Genomic DNA, 21,757 nt, shown 5'->3' with positions numbered 1-21,757 from the left:
CTGAGTCTCCGAGAGTCACAGGGATAGACCTCTCAAAATGGGCAGAAAAAATAAGATTTTATGTCCCAAGTGAATGCTCACCAAAGGGTGACCTCAGCAGGGGAGGGTTTTACTAATCAAGTGAATAGGATGACCCCTTCCGTGGATACCAGGCAGCCCTTTTCTCCAGGCAGCCCTGTCATTGTCCAATGGGCTCAGGAACAAAGTGGTCGTGGTGGCAGGTATGGAGGTTACACGTGGGCTCAGCAACATGGGCTTTCACTCACCAAGGCCAACCTGCCGACGGCCACTGATGAGTGACCCAGTCTGCCAGCAGCAGAGACCAACACTGAGCCCTGGATATGGCACCATGCCCCAGGGCGATCAGCTGGCCACCTGGTGGCAGGTTGATTACATCGAACTGCTTTCATCATGGGAGGGGCCGTGTTTTGTTCTTACTGGAAGAGATCCTTACTCTGGATACGGATTTGCCTTCCCTGCGTTCTATGCTTTTTCCACAAGTACCATGGACTTACGGAATACCTTATCTACCGCTGTGGCATTCCACACAGTGGAATCATTGCTTCTGATTAAGGAACTCACTTCACAGCAAATGAAGTGATGCGATGGATCCATAATCATGGAATTCACCAGTCTTACCACGTTCCCCAGCTTCCTGGAGCAGCTTCCTGGACACAATGGTGGAATGGTGTTTTGCAGACTCAGTTGCAGTGCCAGCTACATGGCAATACCTTGCAGGGCTGGGACAAGATTCTCCAGGAGGCTGTATATGCTCTGAATCAGCATCCAATGTATGGTGCTGTTTCTCCAGTAGCCAGATTCCCGCGTCCAGGAATCAAGGAGTGGAAATGGGAGTGACACTGCTCACCATTACCTTTAGGACCAACTGGCAAAATTTTTGCTTCCTGTCCCCACAGCTTTATGCTCTGTTGGTCCAGAAGTCTTAGTTCCGAAGGGAAGAGTGCTTCCTCACGAGATACAACGATTACATTGACCTGGAGAGTAAGATGGATACCTGGCCACGTTTAGCTCCTACTGTCTCTGAATTAACAGGCACAGAAGGGAGTTACTGTGCTGACTAGGGTGGCTGAGCCCGACTGGGAAGGGGAAATTGGATACTACTCCACAGCAGAAGGGAGGCAGAATACACCTGGGAATACAGGGGATCCCTGAAGACATCTCTTAGTATTATGCTGCCCCGTGATTAAAGTCAATGGAAAACTAAAACAATCTAATTCAAGTAGGACTACTAACCACTTAGACCCTTCAGTAATAAAGGTTTGGGTCACCCCACCAGATAAAGAACCAGGACCGGCTCTGGTGCTTGCAGAAGGCAAAGGAAATATGGAGCGGGTAGTTCAAGAAGGTAGTTATACATACGAGCTACGGCCACGTGACCAGTTACAGAAATGAGAACTATAACTGTCATGAGTATTCCTTCCTTCTTTTGTTATGAATATATTTGTGTGTGTGTGTGTGTGTGTGTTTGTGTGTGTGTGTGTGTGTGTGTGTACCGGGGGTGCCAAAAAAATGTATACACATGACTTTTATTCATCCTTTGTTATCGGTATATATTGAGTATTATGATCTTAATACAGTTTTTTCTTTTCTTAAAATGTGTATAGATTTTTTGGCACCCTCTGTATATGCATATGCATATATAGTCACATATGTAAAACAAATATATTTGTTTTCTTTCCTCTCTTATCCCCTTGTCATGCAACGTAAGATGTAATGGCTTTGTATCATAGTATTTACGTATTGTTAACTTCACATCATCATAGTATTTAATTTAAGTTACGTAACATCAAGAAGAGAGGTAGACATGACTCAAGGATTTTATCTCCTCTTCTGGGAAAGTAGTTAGTGTGTTTTCAGTTGTATACAGGATAGTTGCATCATGTCAGACAGAATTACAACCTTCTCATTGTCTTTGCTTGGAGATTACGTATGGTTTAAAAGGAGATATGTATGGTTGCTAAGTTGACAAGGGTTGGATTTGTGATGTTTAATTTTATGTGTCAACTTGATTGGGCCACAGGATGCCCAGCTATTTGGTCAAACATTTCAAGGTAAGCATGTCCAAAAATAGGACTTCTGGTCTTTCCCCCAAAATCTGCTCTACCTGAATTCTTACACATTTCAGTGAACAATACCACCATTCTTCTACTTGCAAATTAGGAACCTTGGAGTCATCCTGCTCCTCATTTTTTTTTTTCTGTTTCTTTTTTGCAGCCAAATCCCATCCATCAATGAATTCTATTGGTTCCATCATCGAAATCCATCCACAATCCAACCATCTTCCACCACTTCCACCTACAGGACTGCTCTCAGCCATCATCACCTTTTCCCTGGGAAACCACAATAGTTCCTAATTGAGCTCCCTGCCTACACCCAACCCTCCTAAGAGTCTATTCTCCACAACAAAACAAGTCTGATCCTTTTCAAACATAACTCCTACAAACAACATGTAAGGGCAGGAATTTCCACCTGTAAAAAATGATAGAATCACATCACTCCTCTGCTTCCCATCTCTTCGAGCAAAAGCCTTACTATTCCCTCGCAGGCCTACTGGCTCAGCCGTCCCCACTCACCACTGCACCTCACATTATCTACCCTACCGAACGACGAAGGAATAGAGTCGAGAAATAAAATGGAGTCACTGTAGTCAAGCTGCCAGATTATTAAATTCAAGTGGGCTGAGGCGTAAGGAAACGATGATTCTTGTTTTAACTAGCTCTGGGAACTTAAACTTTTGAACTTTCCAGTCCTACATCAATACCTGGATACACATCAGCGTGGTGTGTGTTCACGCCTGGGCATACAGCAAACCTCAGTTAACCATCTGAATGACCTCATGAAGAAAAGGTTCCATTGTCTAGACCACCGGGCATATGATGAATACCACCCTGGACCAATCCAGGGGCTGAGAATGCTGAACTGATTTCTTCTCAAGAAGGTACGTTTTACTACCAAACTCTCAGACTTTTCTTTCTCCTTCGGAACACTCTGGGTATTGCCTCATAGTGTTTCCGGTTTGCAAACCCTAAGAATCTTGCATAAATCACTGACATTTCTTTTCTAGGAAAGCCTCTTGACTCTTTTTGAGTGCATCTGACACTACCTACACCGTCATCTCCTACTACCCTCTATTCTCTGACTCCAGCCCAACTCCACTGGACTCCTTTCTACATCTGAAACACACTGGGCACATTTCCATCTCACCCGCTTTGTTCCTTCTGCCTACCACACGCTTCCCCTACATAACCTCCTAAGTTACCACCTCACCTCCCTCAGGTCTCTGTTCTAGTATCACTTTCCCAGGGAGGGCTTCTCTGATGATCCCCCAGCACTCTTTATCCCCCTTCCCTTATTTATTTTACTCAGTTGCACTTATCACTCTCTGAGAGACTACAGATAATTTAATTATCCTGTTTATTTCTGCCTCTTCCCCCCCATCCAACTAGAATGTAAGAGCCTAGAGGAGACTTATGACTCTTTGAGGGTAGAGACTTTTGCCTGTTTTGTTCACTGTTGTGTCCCAACAAGAAGGCTACTTAGGGACTACCTCTTAGTATGTAGTCAATAAACACTTGTTAAATAAGTGAATGATGGTGCTTCCATTTTCTCTTGATATTATAAACAATGCTACAATGAATAACTTTATGTGTATACCCTTGTCCATTTGTGGATACAGACCAAAAAATGGGAGGTTGGGTCAAAAGGTATATAAATATTTTATTTAATAAATACTGCCAAACTGACCTCCAAAATAGATCTTCCAAGTTAGAGTTTCACCCACAGTGTGTTAGAGAACCTGTTCCCTCTCCTCCCCATTCTCATTAGTGCGGGTTTTTATCAATCTTTTTCATTTTGAACTTAAAAAACAGCAACAACCCTTTTTTCAACTTTGCCTTATCTTTTCATATATTCTTGGTCATTTGTACCTCTGATGTCTCTTTCCTCTTAATAACAAACAACCAGTCTCATCACTTTGTAGCTGCTACCAGAACAAAATTTTATCTGGGTATCTACAGTCCCACTAAACCACTCAACCTAACCTTCAAACTCCAGTCCCACCCCCCCCACTTACCTACCTCTCTTTACCAACTATCCATACTTCTTCCCCTTTTCCATGCCCTTCCTTAAATCTGAAATGATCTTCCCTTTCTCAAACAACAAACTTCACTTGTCCTTCCGGAACAAGCTTTCATGTCAGCTACCTCTGCACCCAAAACACCAGGACAATGCCTGGGAGAGGGTAAGCACATAACAAATATAATCGTAAGAATGAATTTTTGCTCTACCTGCATTCTGTAATCCTGACAACAAGATGAACTGCCAATAATAAGTTGGAGAGAAGAGTGAGGGTGCGGAAGAGGAAGAAGTTTATAGCATCTAAAACAATTTCTAAATTCCTAAATTCATCTCCAATCAAAGAACTAGGAAAGGCAGCTGGTAAGACTCAATTCACGTACTGGTTCTTCCTTAGAGAAAGAACTATAAGAACTGAATAATCTACCTTTTTAATTAAAATCAACAGGAAGAGGCTGATAGTATATTTGAAATAGCCAGCCTCCCTCTTTAAGGGAAAAAAAGAGAAGAAAAAAAACACCTAGAAGGAGACACTGGCATGTTACAAGTATGCCCAATCTACTAATCAGAATTTACCAGCAAACCACATAGGATCTACACTGAGATACCACTTCTCACCTATCAGATTGGCAAAAATCCAAAAGCCTAACAACATGCGCAGTTGGCAAACTTGTGAGGAAACACTCTCTCATAAATTGCCCCGAGAATGTAAAATAGCACAATCGCTAAAGAAGGGAACTTGACAATATCTGGCAAAAGTAAATATGCATTTACCTTTTGATCCAGTAACCCACTGCTAGGAACCCATTCTAAAGACACACTGACAAAAATACAAAATCACATATGCACAAGGCTTGTGACTGCAGGCAACAATGGAGAACAACAGTTACAGGAAATACTGGAGCACTGCTGTGTATGCCCGTGTAGTGATCACCAGGGCACGCTGTTAAAACAAAAAAAAAGCAGGTGGAAGAAAATATTTTAATATACTACTGCTTAAGAAAAACGTGGGGGCACAAATACATAGGAGGTGTCAAAAATATGCATACATATGACTTGTATTCATCTTTTGTTATCGGTATATATTATTACAACTTTAATACAGTTTTTTCCTTTCTTAACATGTGTATACATTTTTTGGCACCCTCTGTATTTGAATTTGTTTATATATATTTTATAAATGGAAGGATAAACCATAACTTTTTTTTTTAATGGTCATCCACGAGAGAGGAAGAAAATAGTGTGAAAAGGACATAACAGAAGATAGATTTCTGCAGATGAGTCTGGTGAAGCATATGCTTTCCACAGGTATAAAACAAAATTAATTTTTCAAAGAATCCCTATGAATACAAAATAAAATGAGGCTGGCGTTATCATTGGTGTTATAAGGAGAGAAGAGCCAATCGCAGTGATTTTAAACCACAGTCATTTGGACACTTCTAGTGGGATAGATCAAAGGACAAAAGGACTTTAAAAAAAAAATGTTTGAAGCTATATTCCGTGATTATGTTGTTGCTGGTGAGACTGGTATTAAGGCAGACTGATGTGTAAATTGTGAAATAAAGGAAATTGGTAACCATGTGATATTCTAATTCTATTAATCTCAGCATCTAAAATACGGAGATTTTCCGCGTGGGAGAAAGAACACAGAGTTCAGGATAAAAGAGACTAAGAAGAAAATCTTGTCTTGAATTTACCACGTATTTCTTCTTTAGAGAAAAAAAAATTCCTAGCTTTGGCCACTGAAAAGTTCCAGAATCCTCCACAAACACAGTGATACTGTATGTACCTTGTGCCCAGATCGTAGTCTCTAAATACCATTTCCCACTAAAAGCAACCAAGGAACTTTAGAGAAAACTCCAATTCTGGATCTGGGGTGGGAAAGGTAAAAGACGTAGGAGGAATATCTTGTTCTACTAGAAAGCAAGGAAGTTATCAAAGACCTCTAAGGCTGTGTCCAGGACACAGTAGCCAACGTGACCAACCCAAATTTGAAAGTGGCCAAAGATGGGACAAAATGTATACAAGAAAGATAAATGCAATGGATTGAACTACATCAAATATGTTAATAGCCACACATTCATAACAATACTAATTTTTTTAAAGAAAGCCTCTGTGATCACCTTTAGTTTGTGATCTTTGGAGGCAACCAACTCATCATTTTGAAAAATAAATAATAAAAGAATCAAGCATTTATCCAAACTTTTTGTAAAATGGACACCTCAGAGCAACTAATTTATGAGGCAAAGTTTCTCTTTATACATGTATTCAAGCCCATAAATGCAGAGAGAATGATAAAACTAGAATGTCAGTACTCAGCAACCACTAATGAGTTAGTAGATCTAAGCGATGCCCGCCAATGTCTGGCTGCCAGCATCACAAATCAAACCTGAAAATGATCAAGTTCTACCTTTTCACAACATAAGGAACAGAAGGATGTATCAATAATGACACAAGAAAGTAATCAGCAAAACCCAGTGAGGGAAACTTTATGGGGCCAAATGTCACAGTTTATACAACAAAATAATTATAAAAGAAAGGGTTGGGTGGGGTGGACAAAGACCCTACAGGTTAAAAGAGACTGAGGAAATGGATTAAACAATCACAATATATGGATCTAGTTTCAATCCCAATTCAAATTGCATTAAAAAAAATGCGTAGGAAAACTAACGAAATGTAAAAACGGATTGATATTTATGAATTACTGCTTATTTTTAAGTGACTGGTAATGATACTGTAATTATATTTTAAAAGGGGAAGGCTTTGTTTTCTAACTACACAAACTGAAAGTATCATCCATAGTGTAATGATGAGCACTCTGGACTCTGAAAATACTCTTAGACTGGTCTGAGATTTGCTTCAAAATGAAATGCGGGAGGATGTGCAGGGAGTAGAGGGAAAGAGCAGGAAACAAAACTGGCCAGGAGTTTATCATTTTTAAAGCTGAGTAAAGAGGTATCCTCTCCACTGCGATCTATGTTGAAATTTTCCATAACAAAATTACTTTTAGAAGGGAGGAGACAACAATTGAAGAATTAAAACAGAAAAGACATTTACAAAGCCAAATAACAGGAAATTCCATTAAAAATCTGAATGAGTATGCAGAAAACCAGCATAAGAATGCAAGATATGAGCCATGAGGCGCCTTTGTTTTGGAGGGATGCAGCGGGAGATGGAGGAGAATGGAGGTGGTGGGAATATGTATCTCTATGCCCTCCATAATACTATTTCCGAAACATTGATGTACATATATTAGCATTTATGATCTTGAAGGGAAAAAAATATGTAGTAAAAACAGGCTGAAAAAACTAAACCAGAATTGACATACACAGTTTGAAAGTTATGTGTGATTGCTGCTTCTGAAGTACTTCAAAGTATTTGTGAAGAGTTTATTTTAAATAGCATAAATATTTTTCCTGGACTTCTTTTAACATCATTAATGCTATTAAAAGAGCTTTAGAAGAAGTAAACTTCAAGGGAGTCCCTACTTGAAATAATAAGAATCAATCACAAACATAGCTAGAGACACCATTCCTTGCACTTTGCAAGGATTATCTCATTTAATCCTCCAACTTCCCAGTAAGGAATAGTATTCTGTCCCCTCTTACAGGTGAGGAAAATGACAGGGCCATTAGGTAACTTGCCCAGAGTCACACTTCGGGCTAAAGGCTGGAGGCAAGATTCAATACAGACACCACGAGTTCACAGTCTGTGTGTTTCACCTTTAGACTGTAACCGGTAGCTTTGGCTAGAATATTATAAACAGGCTTTTCCCAAGTGGCAATAATTACCTAGGAAGCATCTGAAATAATATTTGATTTGATCTATACAGGCTCATTGGTGATAACACCCCTTCCTCATTTTTGAGGCAACAGGGTGCTACAATTTGGACTACTAAGTATCACACCAAAGCAGACAAAACAATGCAATGTGGTGATATCCTGGATTGGATCCTGGAGCAGAAAAAGGACAGTGGAAAAACTGCTGAAGTCTACATAAAGCCTGGAGCTTAGTTAATAGTAGTACCAATGTTAGTTTCCTCGTTTGGACATTATAGCGGTAATGCGTGGTGTTAACAATGGGGAAACTGGGTGAGGGTATATAGGAACTCTGAGTCCTAACCTTGCAACTTTTCTGTAAATCTAAACTTATTTCAAAATTAACAGTTTCTATTATAAGAATAAATTACAAAGTAAAAACTACTTAAAAAAAAAAAAAGATTGAAATGTATTTCTAGCTCAATGAAAACAAACTAATTTCTGTCCCCAAATTTCTAAGCATCATATTTACAAAATTCAACCCTCTTGGATGTATTTTGATTTTTTAAACAAATGTAGCATGCTGTGTGTTAATGTTCAAGAATGTTGTCAAAGTGTATTTCTCGTCCTTAAGTACTGTAAGGATCATGTCCTACACAAGGTGGATTGAATCACTCACCACATTTCATGCTCGCTTATGCTGTTCACTTACTGTGAGTCACTGTGCCAGCTTTGTCCTTGCTACACAAAGGCTTCCTTCATCACAGATGCTTACAACGAGTGACAGAAAGCTACTGCTGTGGGCATTGTGCTCTCACCGTCCTTCTGACCTTCTCCCGCTGTGGTGTCTCCAGTTACATGGCAGAAATGGACTGACCTCATTCCCAACTCCAGGGATGCCCCTCGAACTATTGTAACTCTATCTGGTGAACTTATCCTGGCCATGGTGATTGGGTCCGGTTGCCCTGGCCTCAGTCACTGGGCACACAGGATTCTCCTGGCAACAGGACTGGTTCAGAAACCAATGGGGGATAATGAAATATGAAGGCAGATGTATGTGTTCAGAATTTCTGGGGAAAAAAATGTCCACATCTCCCCCCACCCTCCAGGTGTTGTAGTAAACAAAAAAAAAGTTCTTAAATCTGCAACTTGTTACCATTGCTTCACCTGGTGGAAGCTACTCTGAGGATGAAAGCAAACAGAGAGAGGAGGGCTACGCAGGCAGCCAGGCCCTCTAACTCAGCCTCCCAGCCTCAATCTCACAAATCTAAAATGGCAATAACACTTCCTGCAGATCACTGTTAATTCCAAGGCAGTATCTGCACTGTGAATAAGTTTTTAAAAAAAGAAAAAGAATAAACAAGCATTGAGATGATATAAAGATATTGCTGATTTTGTGGTAATATTTACATTTTGGTTATGTTATTTAAAAAGATTTTACCTGTCAGATAGTCATAGTAAAATATTTACAGGTGAAATTGTATCTTGGATTTGATTTAAAATATTCCAGAATTTTAAAAAACGGAAGAAAGACCGGTGGTGAATGAAATAAAAATTGTGAAATACTGAAGGTGAGTACTGGATAAATGGTGGTTCATTGTATTGTTTTTTGTGTTTTAATCTATGAAATATAGAAGCAATAATGGTCCCTGCATTTATACAGAGCTGCCTCTGTACCGAAAAGCATGATACACTAAGAAATCAGAGAAAGAGTCCAGATCGTAACATTTGCACAACAAACATAAGCACAGCACACTCAAGACATCAAGTTACAATGGACTTGAAAAACCATCTAACTGAATGCCTTAAATTTTACTGCTATGAAAAATGAAATCTAATACATTGAAACTTTTGGGTTGTTACCTAAGCAATTCTAGTTTGGTTGTTTTACCAACAATGTACCTGGAAACTGGAAACACCAGCTTATATTGGCACCTAGAACCTACTTACCCTCATGCCCAATGGACAGTCACCATATCAGGACTCTCAGTCATATCCAGCACTTTCCTTCTTGTAAAGCATCCACCATTCTTTCTCTTCCCGCCTCACACCGCTGGGTTTCTTTCTCCCTCCCGATGCTTGCTAATAATTCTTTGCTCATGCACGTTCTAGGGTTTTACCTTCAGTTCTCCCTCCTCCCTCACTTCACATGTTCTTCCTGAGATAAGCATCAACTTTCATGCTTTTCCATCTTTTATGATGACTGACCTCCTAGAGCCATATTTCTTTCTGGCCCAGAAACTCCAAAAGCAAATGGTCTCACCCCACAAAATGACTCAACAGGTCCCCAGATGAACTATCCCTCCCTCCGCTCCACTTCTTACATGGTTATTGGCACCTACACCCAAGAGTCACCCTGCGCCACATCTGCTCACCAGGCCCTGGGGATCCTTTGTAGTCAGCCCCTTTCCTTCCCAAGCTGCCTTTGACCAGTTCCTCATCCTTCTCTTTCTGGTCATTTTGCAAACTTCTCTTAAATGACTCATGCTTTACGGTCTTCTTTCTAAATGCAAAGTTAATCATGTTACTTCCTTCCTTAAAACTCCCCAGTGACTTCCAACTGTCTGAGGTTCGAAAACCATCCTGCTCTGTAGCTCTAGAGCAGGGGTGTCCAAACTGCAGCCCACGGGCCAACTGCGGCCCGCAATCCATTGTTAATTGGCCCGCAGCAAATTCCAAAAATACATTTAGTTTACTTAAATAAACCAGGTGAGGCAATACGTACTTCACCTCGAGTGAGTGGCCCGGCTGTTTGTGTATTTTACCGAATATGGCCCTTGGTGAAAAACATTGGAAAAAGTTTGGACATAAAAACTCCAGTCTGCACTCTGATGCCAGTCCAACCCACTGAGCTGCTTCCTGCATCAGGATCACTGTTCTTATACGTTTCTCCTGTTAGAAGCCTCAATCATTCATTAGCTGTTCAGCAGACAGGTACTGAATTCTTTATGTGATAGACCCTGTACCAGGGCACAGAAGTGGAGACTGACGCTGTCCCAGCCTCAAGGAGCTTATAGTCTAGCAGGGAAACAGACTCTAAAGAAAAAAGCCATGGGGGAGAGGGAGTAAGTGGGGGGAGCTTGGCGGGTAGAGAATAACCACCCCAAGAAGTAATATTTGAGTTCATTGGCATGTTGTTACAATATCCTTTCCTGCTTCTTTGTAAACTAAAATGATTTAGAAGTAGCTCCCCCATTTTTGCTTTTTGGTGAATCTAGGAGTTTAAAACGCCTTTCCCCTGAAATATTTGCCTTGTACTTCCTCTTTGCAGAATTCACAATCCTGCAAAAACCTAAACAGATTTCAAAAGTCAGCATTCCTAAGCACCCTCCAACCCCACCCCCAGCACACCACCCTAAGGCAGAACAGAACTGAGTCCTTCCTCAAGACTCAGCTGACATCAGTCACCCTAACCCTCCCCTGCCTAACCCTCCCCACCTGACCTTTCCTTGCTTAACCCTCCCTTACCTATCCTTCCCCTACCTAACCCTCACCTACCTAACCCTCCCTTACCTAACCCACCCCTACCTTGCCCTTCCTGATGAACAGAGAAGGCTTAAGGAAAAACTGCATTCTTTCATCTTTCAATTCCCCACCCAACACAGTGCAGACTCACAGTAAATGTTTAAATGTTAAAAGGGCAAAAATTACTTTGTACATCGAGCATAACTTCGTATAAACTTTCTGAATAACAATTGAGCAATATCTGTAAAAACTTTAGAAGGCTGAGAAGCACCACACCTAGTTAAATGTTCTACAGAAATCCTAGAAGGCATAAAAAAGCATGTACAGGGATGTCTTATTTCAACATTTGACATAGTTCTAATTTTTGCTAAAAATTAGAAGCCAATGTCAATGGCCACCCACAGAGATCTGGGTAAACAAATCTGGGTACATTCCTTCTATGGAAGATCCCTTTGCTACACTAGTTAGAAGGAGACAGATCTATCCATATTGACACAGAAAGATATCCGTAAATTGGAGGATGACAGTGATAGTACAATCTTGTCATTTATTCTATAAAAGAAGAAACATGTTTTCACAGCATCGGGGTAGAGGGAGTCTCTAAGAAAGTACACGTATGTATTATCTCTGAGGGCGTAAGACTAGAAGCAGGGAGGAAGAACCACCCTTTTCTACTTTAAACTTCCCAATACTGAATTTGTTAGAATGCAATATAGTTCTTAAATTTAACACACAACATAATCATTAAAGTAAAAGGTATTTTTACCCTAAGTAGATATTATTTTACCAGTTTCTTGTTTAGGAAACTAAGATTGTTTTGACGTTTTGTTTTTTTAAAGTGAAATATTTTTCACTGCTAAATTCCTGGGGCCTAGAAGAGACATATAGCAGACACTCAGTATCTGCTGAATGGATAATCTGCTATACATTTATAAAATAGTTGCTCAGAAGGAACAAAGTATCTAATAGCCCTTCACAAACTTACAAAGGAAAAATATCACTTGCAGAATGTGTCTTAACAATCTAGTTACCAAGTTAAGTGAGTTAGGATATTTTTAAAAAGTAAACTTTTAAAAAGCACACAGACTCTCAACATAAACTACCAAGTTTACCAGGTAAAGGGTTCCTTCCAAATCAGTTTAATTTACAACGTGGAGTTTGGCACATTCCTGGTAATAATATGACCAATAAAAAGATATATGAAAACTTGGGAGGAAAATACAGGGCCTCTAATAGAAGAAAATCAAAAATGGCTAATAAGCCTTAATTTTGATCTATTTAAAAGTGCTTATTTGGGGGCGGTAATTAACTTTTAGCTTAGACCACTGAGACCAGTAAAGGAGCTCCCCCAGTAAAGCAGCCTTTTTATTTTCAGATCCTAAAAGAATGCCCCAGAGAAGGCAGGCCCTCCGTGGCTGCTGATGCTGATGGAAAGTGCAATACCTGGAAGAGTGCAAGACAGCCAAGGTTTTAGGCCTAAAAGGAGAAAGCCTTGAATAAGTTCACATTTAACTTCAATACCCTGCTCCTTAAAAGGAAGATACAGAGTATTTAACCAAATGTTAATTCATTGGAAAGTATTATCTATACAAATAATGGCCACCGAGGAGCTCAGCTCCCATTGGTTGCAGGTTTCCCCCAAGGGAAGGCACTTTGAGTACTTGTTTTGGGACACGTGGACCCAGCAGCCTACTTAAATTCGAAAAACCCACATACTCCCTGCATTTTTTTTTCCAACCACTACAGAACTCTTAATTCTAAAAATTCCTTTGAGAGGGTGATTTAATCCTATGAAAAAACAAGGTTCTGAATAGGCTGTCACCGAAACCCAGTTACATTTAGAGGAGAGAGAGGTTAAAATATTTCTCTGCCAAATTAATGCAACTGGTGTTTAGCAAGTCAGTGAATTAGAAGTGAATAAAATAATCCTTTGAGACTACCCTCTTAAATCTTCTCCAAAGCCCACCTGGAAATAAATTCTTCCAAGGTCTACCCAGCGGGAGGCATTTCTCCCTCTAGCAATGGCTACTGCGTAGAGAAAGTTGTCTAAATTCATTGGGAAATCAAGCACCTACTGTTTACTTTCTAAACTTGTTACCCAAAGGTCCCAGGTTCTGTCTCCGCCCTCCCCGCCCACTCCTCCCCTACAGAGAGCAGGGGCCCAGTTTCTTATTTCTCAGTGATTCCAGCCCTACGTAGGTATGGAACAGGTGCTCATGAAATACCTGATTTCACTATTTCATGGCACGGCAGAATTCGAAAGAAAAAAAAAAAACTTTGGAAACCATCTAAAAGCAGTACACGTGTTCACTGTGGCTAATAAACAGCTACAAATGATGATTTTTAAAAATTAGCATATTATCCATCTGAATGAATCCTACAGAACTTGGAAGCCAACATCAGCCCGCCACGAGCAGAGGGAGCAGCTGTGCCAGAAATCAACGCAGCCCAGCCCGGGCTCCCGAAGGCGGGCGGCGGGAGAATGGCCAGCGCAGCGTCTAGGGACTCGACTCCCGGCGCCCCTGCTCCCCAGATCGGGAGTGGGAAAGGGAGGGGGAAGGGACTGAACCGGGGACCCCCGGCGCCTGCAGCCGCCGCACCGAGGTGGGGGTGCCCGTTTCCTTGACAACCGCGCCGGGGCACAGCCCTTCCTATGGGACGGGGGAAGGGAGGGAGCGGAGGGACCCCCCGCGCGGGGGCGGCGGCGGCCGGGGGCACCTCCCGGGCTCAGGCACCGCGGCCCGGCTTCCAGGGCCCTGTCCGGCCGCGGACCGCGCCTACCGTGTATCCCCTTTCCAGGTCACTCTCCTCGTAGCGAAAGGACGGGATGTAGACCTCCATGGCTGCGCCAGGCGGCCCGCGGAGGGCCAGTAGGGGCGGGCTCCCAGCCGCGGTCGCCGCTCCGCCCCGGGCCGGGCCGCCCCGCCTTCTTTCCCTGCGCCCGCGGGACCCGGAGGAAGCGCGGCCCAGAGCTGGGTCTGCGGCTGACCGCGCCGCCCGCGGCGCTCTGGGGGGCCGGGGCCGGACCGCGAGACCCGGAGCGAAGGACGCAGGGCTTTGGGAGCGTGGGTTCCAGGCCTAAAGGGCGGTGGAGATCAGCTGGTCCTGGAGGAGGCGGGGCCTGAAACCTGTGAGTCTGCAGAAAAGGGGTGTGCGCCTCTGCCCCGGGCGCCGGGGACTGGGCCTCACCCTGGCGCTCGGTTGTGTCCTGGGCTTGCGATGTGCACGACACCACCCTTAACAGATTGCAAGACCGCGAGGAATAGAAAAGCATGGAGCATCTTGATTTTGTTTTGGTTGGTTGAATTTTCATTTTATCTCTTGGCTGGCATTAGCAGGGAACCCTCCAACTTGTACCAAAACTTTCCTGTTTCCCTTCGATTCCCAGGGTCAGTGTCTCGTTCTGAGTTAGCCATCGAACTTGGGAATGGTATAATTCAGAACCCGAAAGTCAACTGGTCACAGAGACAAACGCTCTGGCTATTTGCTCCAATTCTAAAATGTTGTATAGGGCTCTTTAAGAGAAAATAGAAGACGGGGAAAAAAAAAAAAAGGTGAGGGCCGAACCTGTCCCTAGGGCCAGGACGTAATAACCTGAAAATATCTAAGGGATGAAGTGTTCCAATGGAGAAAACTGGATTACCTGGTTACCTTTGTAAACTCTGAGTTTCTTCCTTAGCTTAGAGCACAGAGCAGAATTGAAACTTGGAGGTGACTTTTGGGGCACTGAGAAGTGACCTCAGCCAGCGAGCTGCTGCACCTAATTCAGGGTACACTTGAGGCCAGGGAGCATTTCTATTTGGCAAACTCTGACGTTTATGACGAGACCGTAAATCATAGAAAAGAAGAAGAATCAGGCCCTTTGCTTTAAGGACTTGCCTGACGTGGACCCTGCAAAGCCTTCTCGTTAGCTTCATCTGGAAACCCATCCTCTTCACCCACGCGCTTGCAGTTTCAGGATGTGTCTTCCTCTCAGAATTACATGCCTCAGCATAAGCTGTGCCCTGTGACCAGACCGCCTTTCCTGTTTTCTCCTGGCCACTACCTCCTGGTGAACCAAACAGCTCTCTGGGCTCCATGCTGAGTTCAAAGCTCAACCTGTAGTTTTCCATAAGCCTCTGGTGACTAGACACTGTCTTGTGTGATTCTGCTTCACCCACTGGGTTTTAGGGCAAGTACCCTTAAAAAAAAAATTTACTATCCCCTGCTTGGCATTTTGCCTGGTACATTATTCTTGAAAGCTTTACAGAAACATTTAAATACTCATCTCTACAAAAGCAGTGGAATGCAGCAGGTACTATATACTATGGCCATATGCTATTACATACCATGTCTCATTTAAGCTTCATAAAAACCCCATGGAGGAGTGCTGTGTGCAATATGATTTTCAAGGACTAAGAAGTAGTGTTTCCTTTTTTAACTGTTAAAATAATAATGGCTGCTGTTGGCAAAACACACACACACACACACACACACACACACACACACACACCAAAATAATTTCAAGATCGTTTGAAACAGGTTATTAAAGTCTCAGTGGCTAATGTAACCCAGGATTGTGTGGTCATAGAATCCTTGAGCTACAGCTTGCTGGTCAAGCCTTTGGTATGCTTCCTATACCATCCTTCCACAACAGCCTGCTAGTAGCCTGGCATGTATATTTTTGTCTGGCAGGGATCACCTATTTACCTGATGGATTTAAGAAGCAGAAATGTGTGGGTCCATGAAGATCTGACAGATGGTCCAAATGAGACCTATTTGCTATATTCTACTAATAGCTGATTATGTAATAATTTAATTTTGCCTTGCTGAAAATGTATACAAACTCTCAATACATGAGTGTGTTCTTGAGGGTCTATCAGCTCAGCCATAAGTGGTGTTTTTATAATGTCAATTATTACAGATGGCATAACTGAGACTCAGAGAGGATAAATAACTACAAAATTACTAGCTAATTAGAAGAGCTAAATTTCTCACCAGGTTCTATGAGTAACCATTAAGAAGGAGAAAAAAGATAGCACTAAAGTAAGAGAACGTGGCAAATGTATTATCTCATTGCTTCTATAAATCTGTTAGTCTGACTCTAAAATCTGTGACAGGCCAGCTAAATATCTTCTCAGAACATTGATAAAAATACATGGCAAATACAAATAAGACATTGAACAGTTAGTATCTGTTAATGAAAACAAAAAAATTACATAAGCAAAACAAAATTCTGCTGGAACCTGGGTATAAAAGCTTACACTAAAAATACTGCATTTACCTAGTATTGGGTAGACATATATTTTAGCAAATTTAATGATAAACTGCTCTAAATATCAACTTATATTAGAAATTTTGACCGAAATCTATCTAGAATGTATTATACATTCCACATTGTTATAAGACTAACACATCATGACCAAATAAGATTTATTCTGGGAACATAAAGACGGCTAAACATTAGGAAATCTGTTGATGTATTTCTCGACATTATCAGATTAAAAAAGAAAATAAATGAGTAGATCCTGAAAAAAAAACATTAATAAATCAGCACATCTCTTCCGAATTATTCTTAACAGGCTAGAAATAGCAAGAAAGATCTTAATTTGATAAAGGTTAACTACTGTAACTCCACAGCAAATATGCTATTTAACATCATATGAGGAAACATCATACTAGTGTCAATAACTTTTACGACTATTGTTTGACATTTTGCTGGAGGACCTAGCCAATGTAATAAGACAAGTAAAAGGTACAGATATTGACTAGGAAGATAGAAAACTAAGGTTATTTGTAAATGAAATGATCTACATGGAACAGAATCTAAAAGTTATTAGAACTTTTAGATTCCTAGGTGCCAGATGTTAAATCAACATATGCAAATCAACAGATTTCATATGCAATAGCTTTCTTACACACCAACATAACCAATTAGAAAATAATATAGGGAAAACCAAAAGATTTCAATAACAGCATTAAAAACTTTTAATGTCTAAGGATAAACTTAACAGTAAATGTGTAAGACCCACAGGAAGAAAACTAACACTAAAGTAAACTAAAATAAAAACTTTATACAAGAACATAAAAGAAGATCTGAAAATAATTATATCATGTTTCTGGATGGGAAGAATCAATATTTTAAAGATATGATGTCTCACCAAAATGATTTATGAAGTTAATATAATCAAAGCTCTAACAAGCTAGGAAAAGATAAGCTGGTTCTAAAATTCATTTGAAAAATGAATAGCTAGGGCAAGTTTGAATAAGAAGAAAAATTAGTGAGGGGATAAATTAATCTATAGGACATCAAAATATAGTATAAAGCCATTGTAATGAAACCTTGTGTGATCCTGGAGCAGAGTTAGACAATGATCAGGGGAACCAAATAATCCAGAACTAGATCACTGGATATATGGCAACATCATATGAAATAATGTTTCAACCCTATGGAGGTTAAAAAAATAAGCTATTCAATAAATGATGTGTAAATAGTTTTAATAAATGTTTAAATGTGAAAGTTTTAATAAATGTTAAAAACAGTTTAAATAAATGGTATAATAAATATTTTGTGGATAACTAGCTATCCATCTGAGAGAAAAATAAGTTTTTATAATGAATTCCATTTGTAGTAAAAAGCTCAATGAAAAATACGAAGCTATAAAACCTTAAGATAGACAAAGTTTTCTTATTACAATATGCAAAATGACAAAAGACATTAAGAGAATGATTCTATTTTGGACTAGATAAGGATTTAAAATTAGTGTAAACCAAAGATCGTAAAGTTTAAAAATATTCACTAAACTGAGAAAATTATTTGCAACATGCATAACAAAGGAGTAATGTATATTTTTTACGTAAAGAAAAACTATGTACTTTTTTAAATGGCACAATAGGAAATGGACGCAGAGTGAACAGGCAATTCCCAGGATTCAAATGCACTAAAGCAACAAAACAAAATAAAAACAAACAAAAAAAACCCTGTATTAGTTGTCTGTTACCACATAACAAATTATCCCAAAATTTAGCTGCTTAAAGCAATAAACATTTATTATCTTTCACAGTATCTGTGGGTCAGGAATCTGGGAGCAGCTAAGGTTGCAGTCAAGTGTCTGCCAAGGCTGCAGTCATCTTAAGACTCTACCGGCTGCAGGATCCACACACGTGGTTCTCTCACATGTCTGGCAAGTTAATGTTGGTTGTTGGCAGGAGGCCTTAGTTCCTCGCCACTCTGACCCCTCCACAGGGCTGCTTCAATGTCCTAAAGACACTGAGGGTGGCTTCCCCCAAAGCAAGAAATCCGAAAGAGCTCAGGGCAGAGGAAACAATGACTTTCTCATCACCTACCTTCAGAAATCATACTTCATCATTTCTGCAACATCCTACTGGTTACACAGGTTAGCCCTATTCAATGGGGGAAGGAACTACTTAATGGCTTATGTCTCAGGAGATAAGAATCAGTTGGAGCCATTGTGGAGGCTACCAACCACGTACCCATGAGCAGAGATGATCAACTCCAGTAGTAATCAAAGGAATGCAAACTAAAATAGTGAGATAGAAGTTTTCATCTTTTAGATTGGCAAAAATGTCAAAGATGATTCCAGTATTAGCAAAGATGTGGGGCAGTGAATACTACTGGTAAGATGGTGAACTAGGACAGCATTTTCAAATGACAAATTGGAAATAGTTGTAAAGGCACACATTCAGTTCAGAAATTTCAGTTCTAGTAGTTCCGTATGTGCAATGCAGGAAAGACATGTACAAGAGCACTACATTGTTTATGAGAGCAAAAATTTTGAAACAAATTCTATCATTTATGGATAAAATGTGTTAGTGTGTCTACACTATGAATACAATGTTGCACTTAAAAAAAAACTGATGCAGAGATTTCTGGTTTAAGACAGCAAATTGAACATACATAACTCATTTCATTCCTTCCAGTCCCAGTGGAATTTTTCCTTTTTAAATAAAACACATAAAGATAAGAAAAACAGGAGAAGAGAGGACAGCAACAATATTTTTTTAAGCTAGAGAGCAGATGGATGAGAAGTGTTTTAGCAAACAAGAAAAAGTCCAATTTAAGCCAGCAGTGGTTAAGCTAAAAATCAACCCGATTTACACAGCGCAATACCCAAAGAGCTCAGAAACGGAATGGTAGGTACCTCTAGAATGGGAGGTAGTTGGCTAAAATAACGAAGACTGAGTGAAAGCTGAGAATCAGGAAGATCCCTTAATCCCCTTCTCCACGTCCACACAATTGTGGAGGACATTTCCTCAAGAGAAGGTCAAAGAAGAGTCTGCAGTGGAAGTTGACTGGCCCAGCTGAGGGCATGGAAATTTTTACCAAAAAATAGTTGGAGTCTGGGGGTAAGTTGACCAAATACATATCAAATAACGGATGCTGAAACCTTATAGAGGCTGGCAGCTACAACTTGATCTTCCAGGCAGGAAACAGAAGTATTCTCTGGGAAGTCTGACCAGCCCAAGAGGAAAAATCTAGAGATACCAATATTGGAAATTCCCTACAGACAGCCTAATGAGATCACTCTCCAGTGACACTCAAATTTGACAGGACTCAGGACTACACTCAGAGCTTCCAATCAGCTTTCAATTCCCACTGCTAATTAGGAGACATCCAAGGACTGCCAGACATCTGAAAAACATACATCTAACATGGAAGAAAGACCAAAATAGAAAAATAACTTTAAGGAAACAGAAACAGAGGGAAAAAAAACGTTAAAACGTAAACTATCACTTACATCTTCAGAGGTACAGGAAGACATTGTGTCTACGAGAAAAGAACAGGAAGCTACTTAAATATAGGAACAATCAGAAAACAAAAACCTACACTCAAAAAATAGAACAAAATGACAGAAATGGGAAATAGGAAAGAAAAATAACAGAATGAGTCCAGGACACCCAATATCCAAAATATGTGTCTTCCAGAAGGAGAAGACAGAATACAGAAGGGAGGAAATCATGAGTGAAATAAATCAAGAAAATTTCCAGAACTGCATGTCATGTTTCCAGATTGGAAGCACCCACAGGATGAATACAGGTGTATATTACAGCAAATCTTTATGAGATTTCAGAACACGGGATAACAGATGATGTATAGTCTTGTGTGGATGGCAGGGGAGGTGGGGACAACTCATATACAAAAGATCAGAAAACAGAATGGCTTTGGAAATCTCATCAGCAACAATGGAAGCCAGAAGACAATGGAGGAATGTCTTCAGAATTCTAGAGAAAACGATTTTCCACATATGCCCAGTTAAATTATTTGTCAAGGGTTAAGGTAAAATAGTGTCAAAAGTATAGTTTCTGTGTCCATTTTCAGGAACCTACTCTGAATATCCACAAAAACAATGAAGGAATAAAGAGGAAAACGGGGGATAGAGAACAAGAAACAGAATCCAGGAGTTGTAGCTCCTGGTCTGTAAAGAGAACCTTCTGGATCACCACTGCACACCAGGCATAAAAAGGTAACCAACCAGTCCAGACAAGAGCAACCTAACGCAAGAGGCAGACGTTCTGAGGGCTGTTTGCACATTGCTTTCTGCCATATCTTTTTAACCTAAGAAACCCCTGGAGAATATACTACACCAACACAAGAGAATAAACCAGAAAAAGAGGAAGGCATGAGGCCCAGGATATAGGGAATAAATCCCAATAGAAAGGTAAAGGCAGTTCCAAAGTTGAGAGCAAGGGAAATCCAAGGATCAGAGTACAACAAGCACAGAGAGAAAACAAGTCCAGAGAGAGGGCCCTAAGGAAAACAGTTGGGATGGCCAGGCTACCTGATGTGAGTGGGCTTGTGGTAAAATTTACTAAGAGACTATAGGAAAACACGGGGCAAATTAGCAATAGATTTTTTTTAAATAAAGAAAAATCAAGGCATGTTTTACCTCGGGGAAAAAATAGGGAAGTCTGAAAAGCCGTCATGACCAAGAGGAACAGAAGGAGACTAAAAGTAGAGTGGTATACTGGATGGCATCTCGGAACAGAAAAAGGACATTAGGTAAAAACTAAGGAGATCTGAATATAGACTCCAGTAGTAATAATGCATCAATATCGGTTCATTAATTATAATAAATGTATTATGCTAAGGTAAGATGTTAATAAGGTGTAGAATGTATGGGAACTATATATGTATGAACTTCACAATTCCTCGGTAAATCTATTATTGTTCTAAAAGTAGTTTATTTTCTTTTTAAAGAAAGAATCTTGATTATATTTACTCAATTTTCAGTGGGGAACAATATTTGTGTAGCCATAATAATAATGCAAATACTGAACACTAATTTAACCAAAAATTGTAACGTAACTGCATTAGAAGTGGGGGCGGGGGGGACATGAGTTTGTGAAGCAGATGACAGAGAAACTCTTTTACCATAAAAAAATATTAAGTAGATAATGTCTAACATTGATGACTCAAAGGATAACAGTATATGCATTTT

At 40.4% G+C, this 21,757-nt stretch overlaps 1 protein-coding gene across 4 annotated transcripts in view; it reads right to left on the bottom strand.

Annotated features, from left to right (window-relative positions):
* The window catches only part of SNX24 (sorting nexin 24), a 139,875-nt gene extending 125,596 nt beyond the window's left edge, over nucleotides 1-14,279 (bottom strand). Inside the window, exon 1 of one of the 4 annotated variants that reach the window (XM_033111088.1) lies at nucleotides 14,100-14,279. In XM_033111088.1, coding sequence (XP_032966979.1) covers nucleotides 14,100-14,159 — 60 coding nt within the window. In that variant the 5' untranslated portion in view covers nucleotides 14,160-14,279. Of the gene's footprint in view, nucleotides 1-9,803; nucleotides 10,104-10,228; nucleotides 10,311-14,099 lie in introns of those variants that run through there. The other 3 variants (XM_033111090.1, XM_033111087.1, XM_033111089.1) reach the window with 3 other exon arrangements.
* Nucleotides 14,280-21,757: the final 7,478 nt, after the last annotated feature.

Source organism: Rhinolophus ferrumequinum, chromosome 7 (assembly GCF_004115265.2).
Source record: "Rhinolophus ferrumequinum isolate MPI-CBG mRhiFer1 chromosome 7, mRhiFer1_v1.p, whole genome shotgun sequence".
Classification (NCBI taxonomy): domain Eukaryota; kingdom Metazoa; phylum Chordata; class Mammalia; order Chiroptera; family Rhinolophidae; genus Rhinolophus; species Rhinolophus ferrumequinum.
The sequence above is the reverse complement of the archived record's forward strand: the minus strand, read 5'-3'. Positions and strand labels throughout refer to the sequence as shown.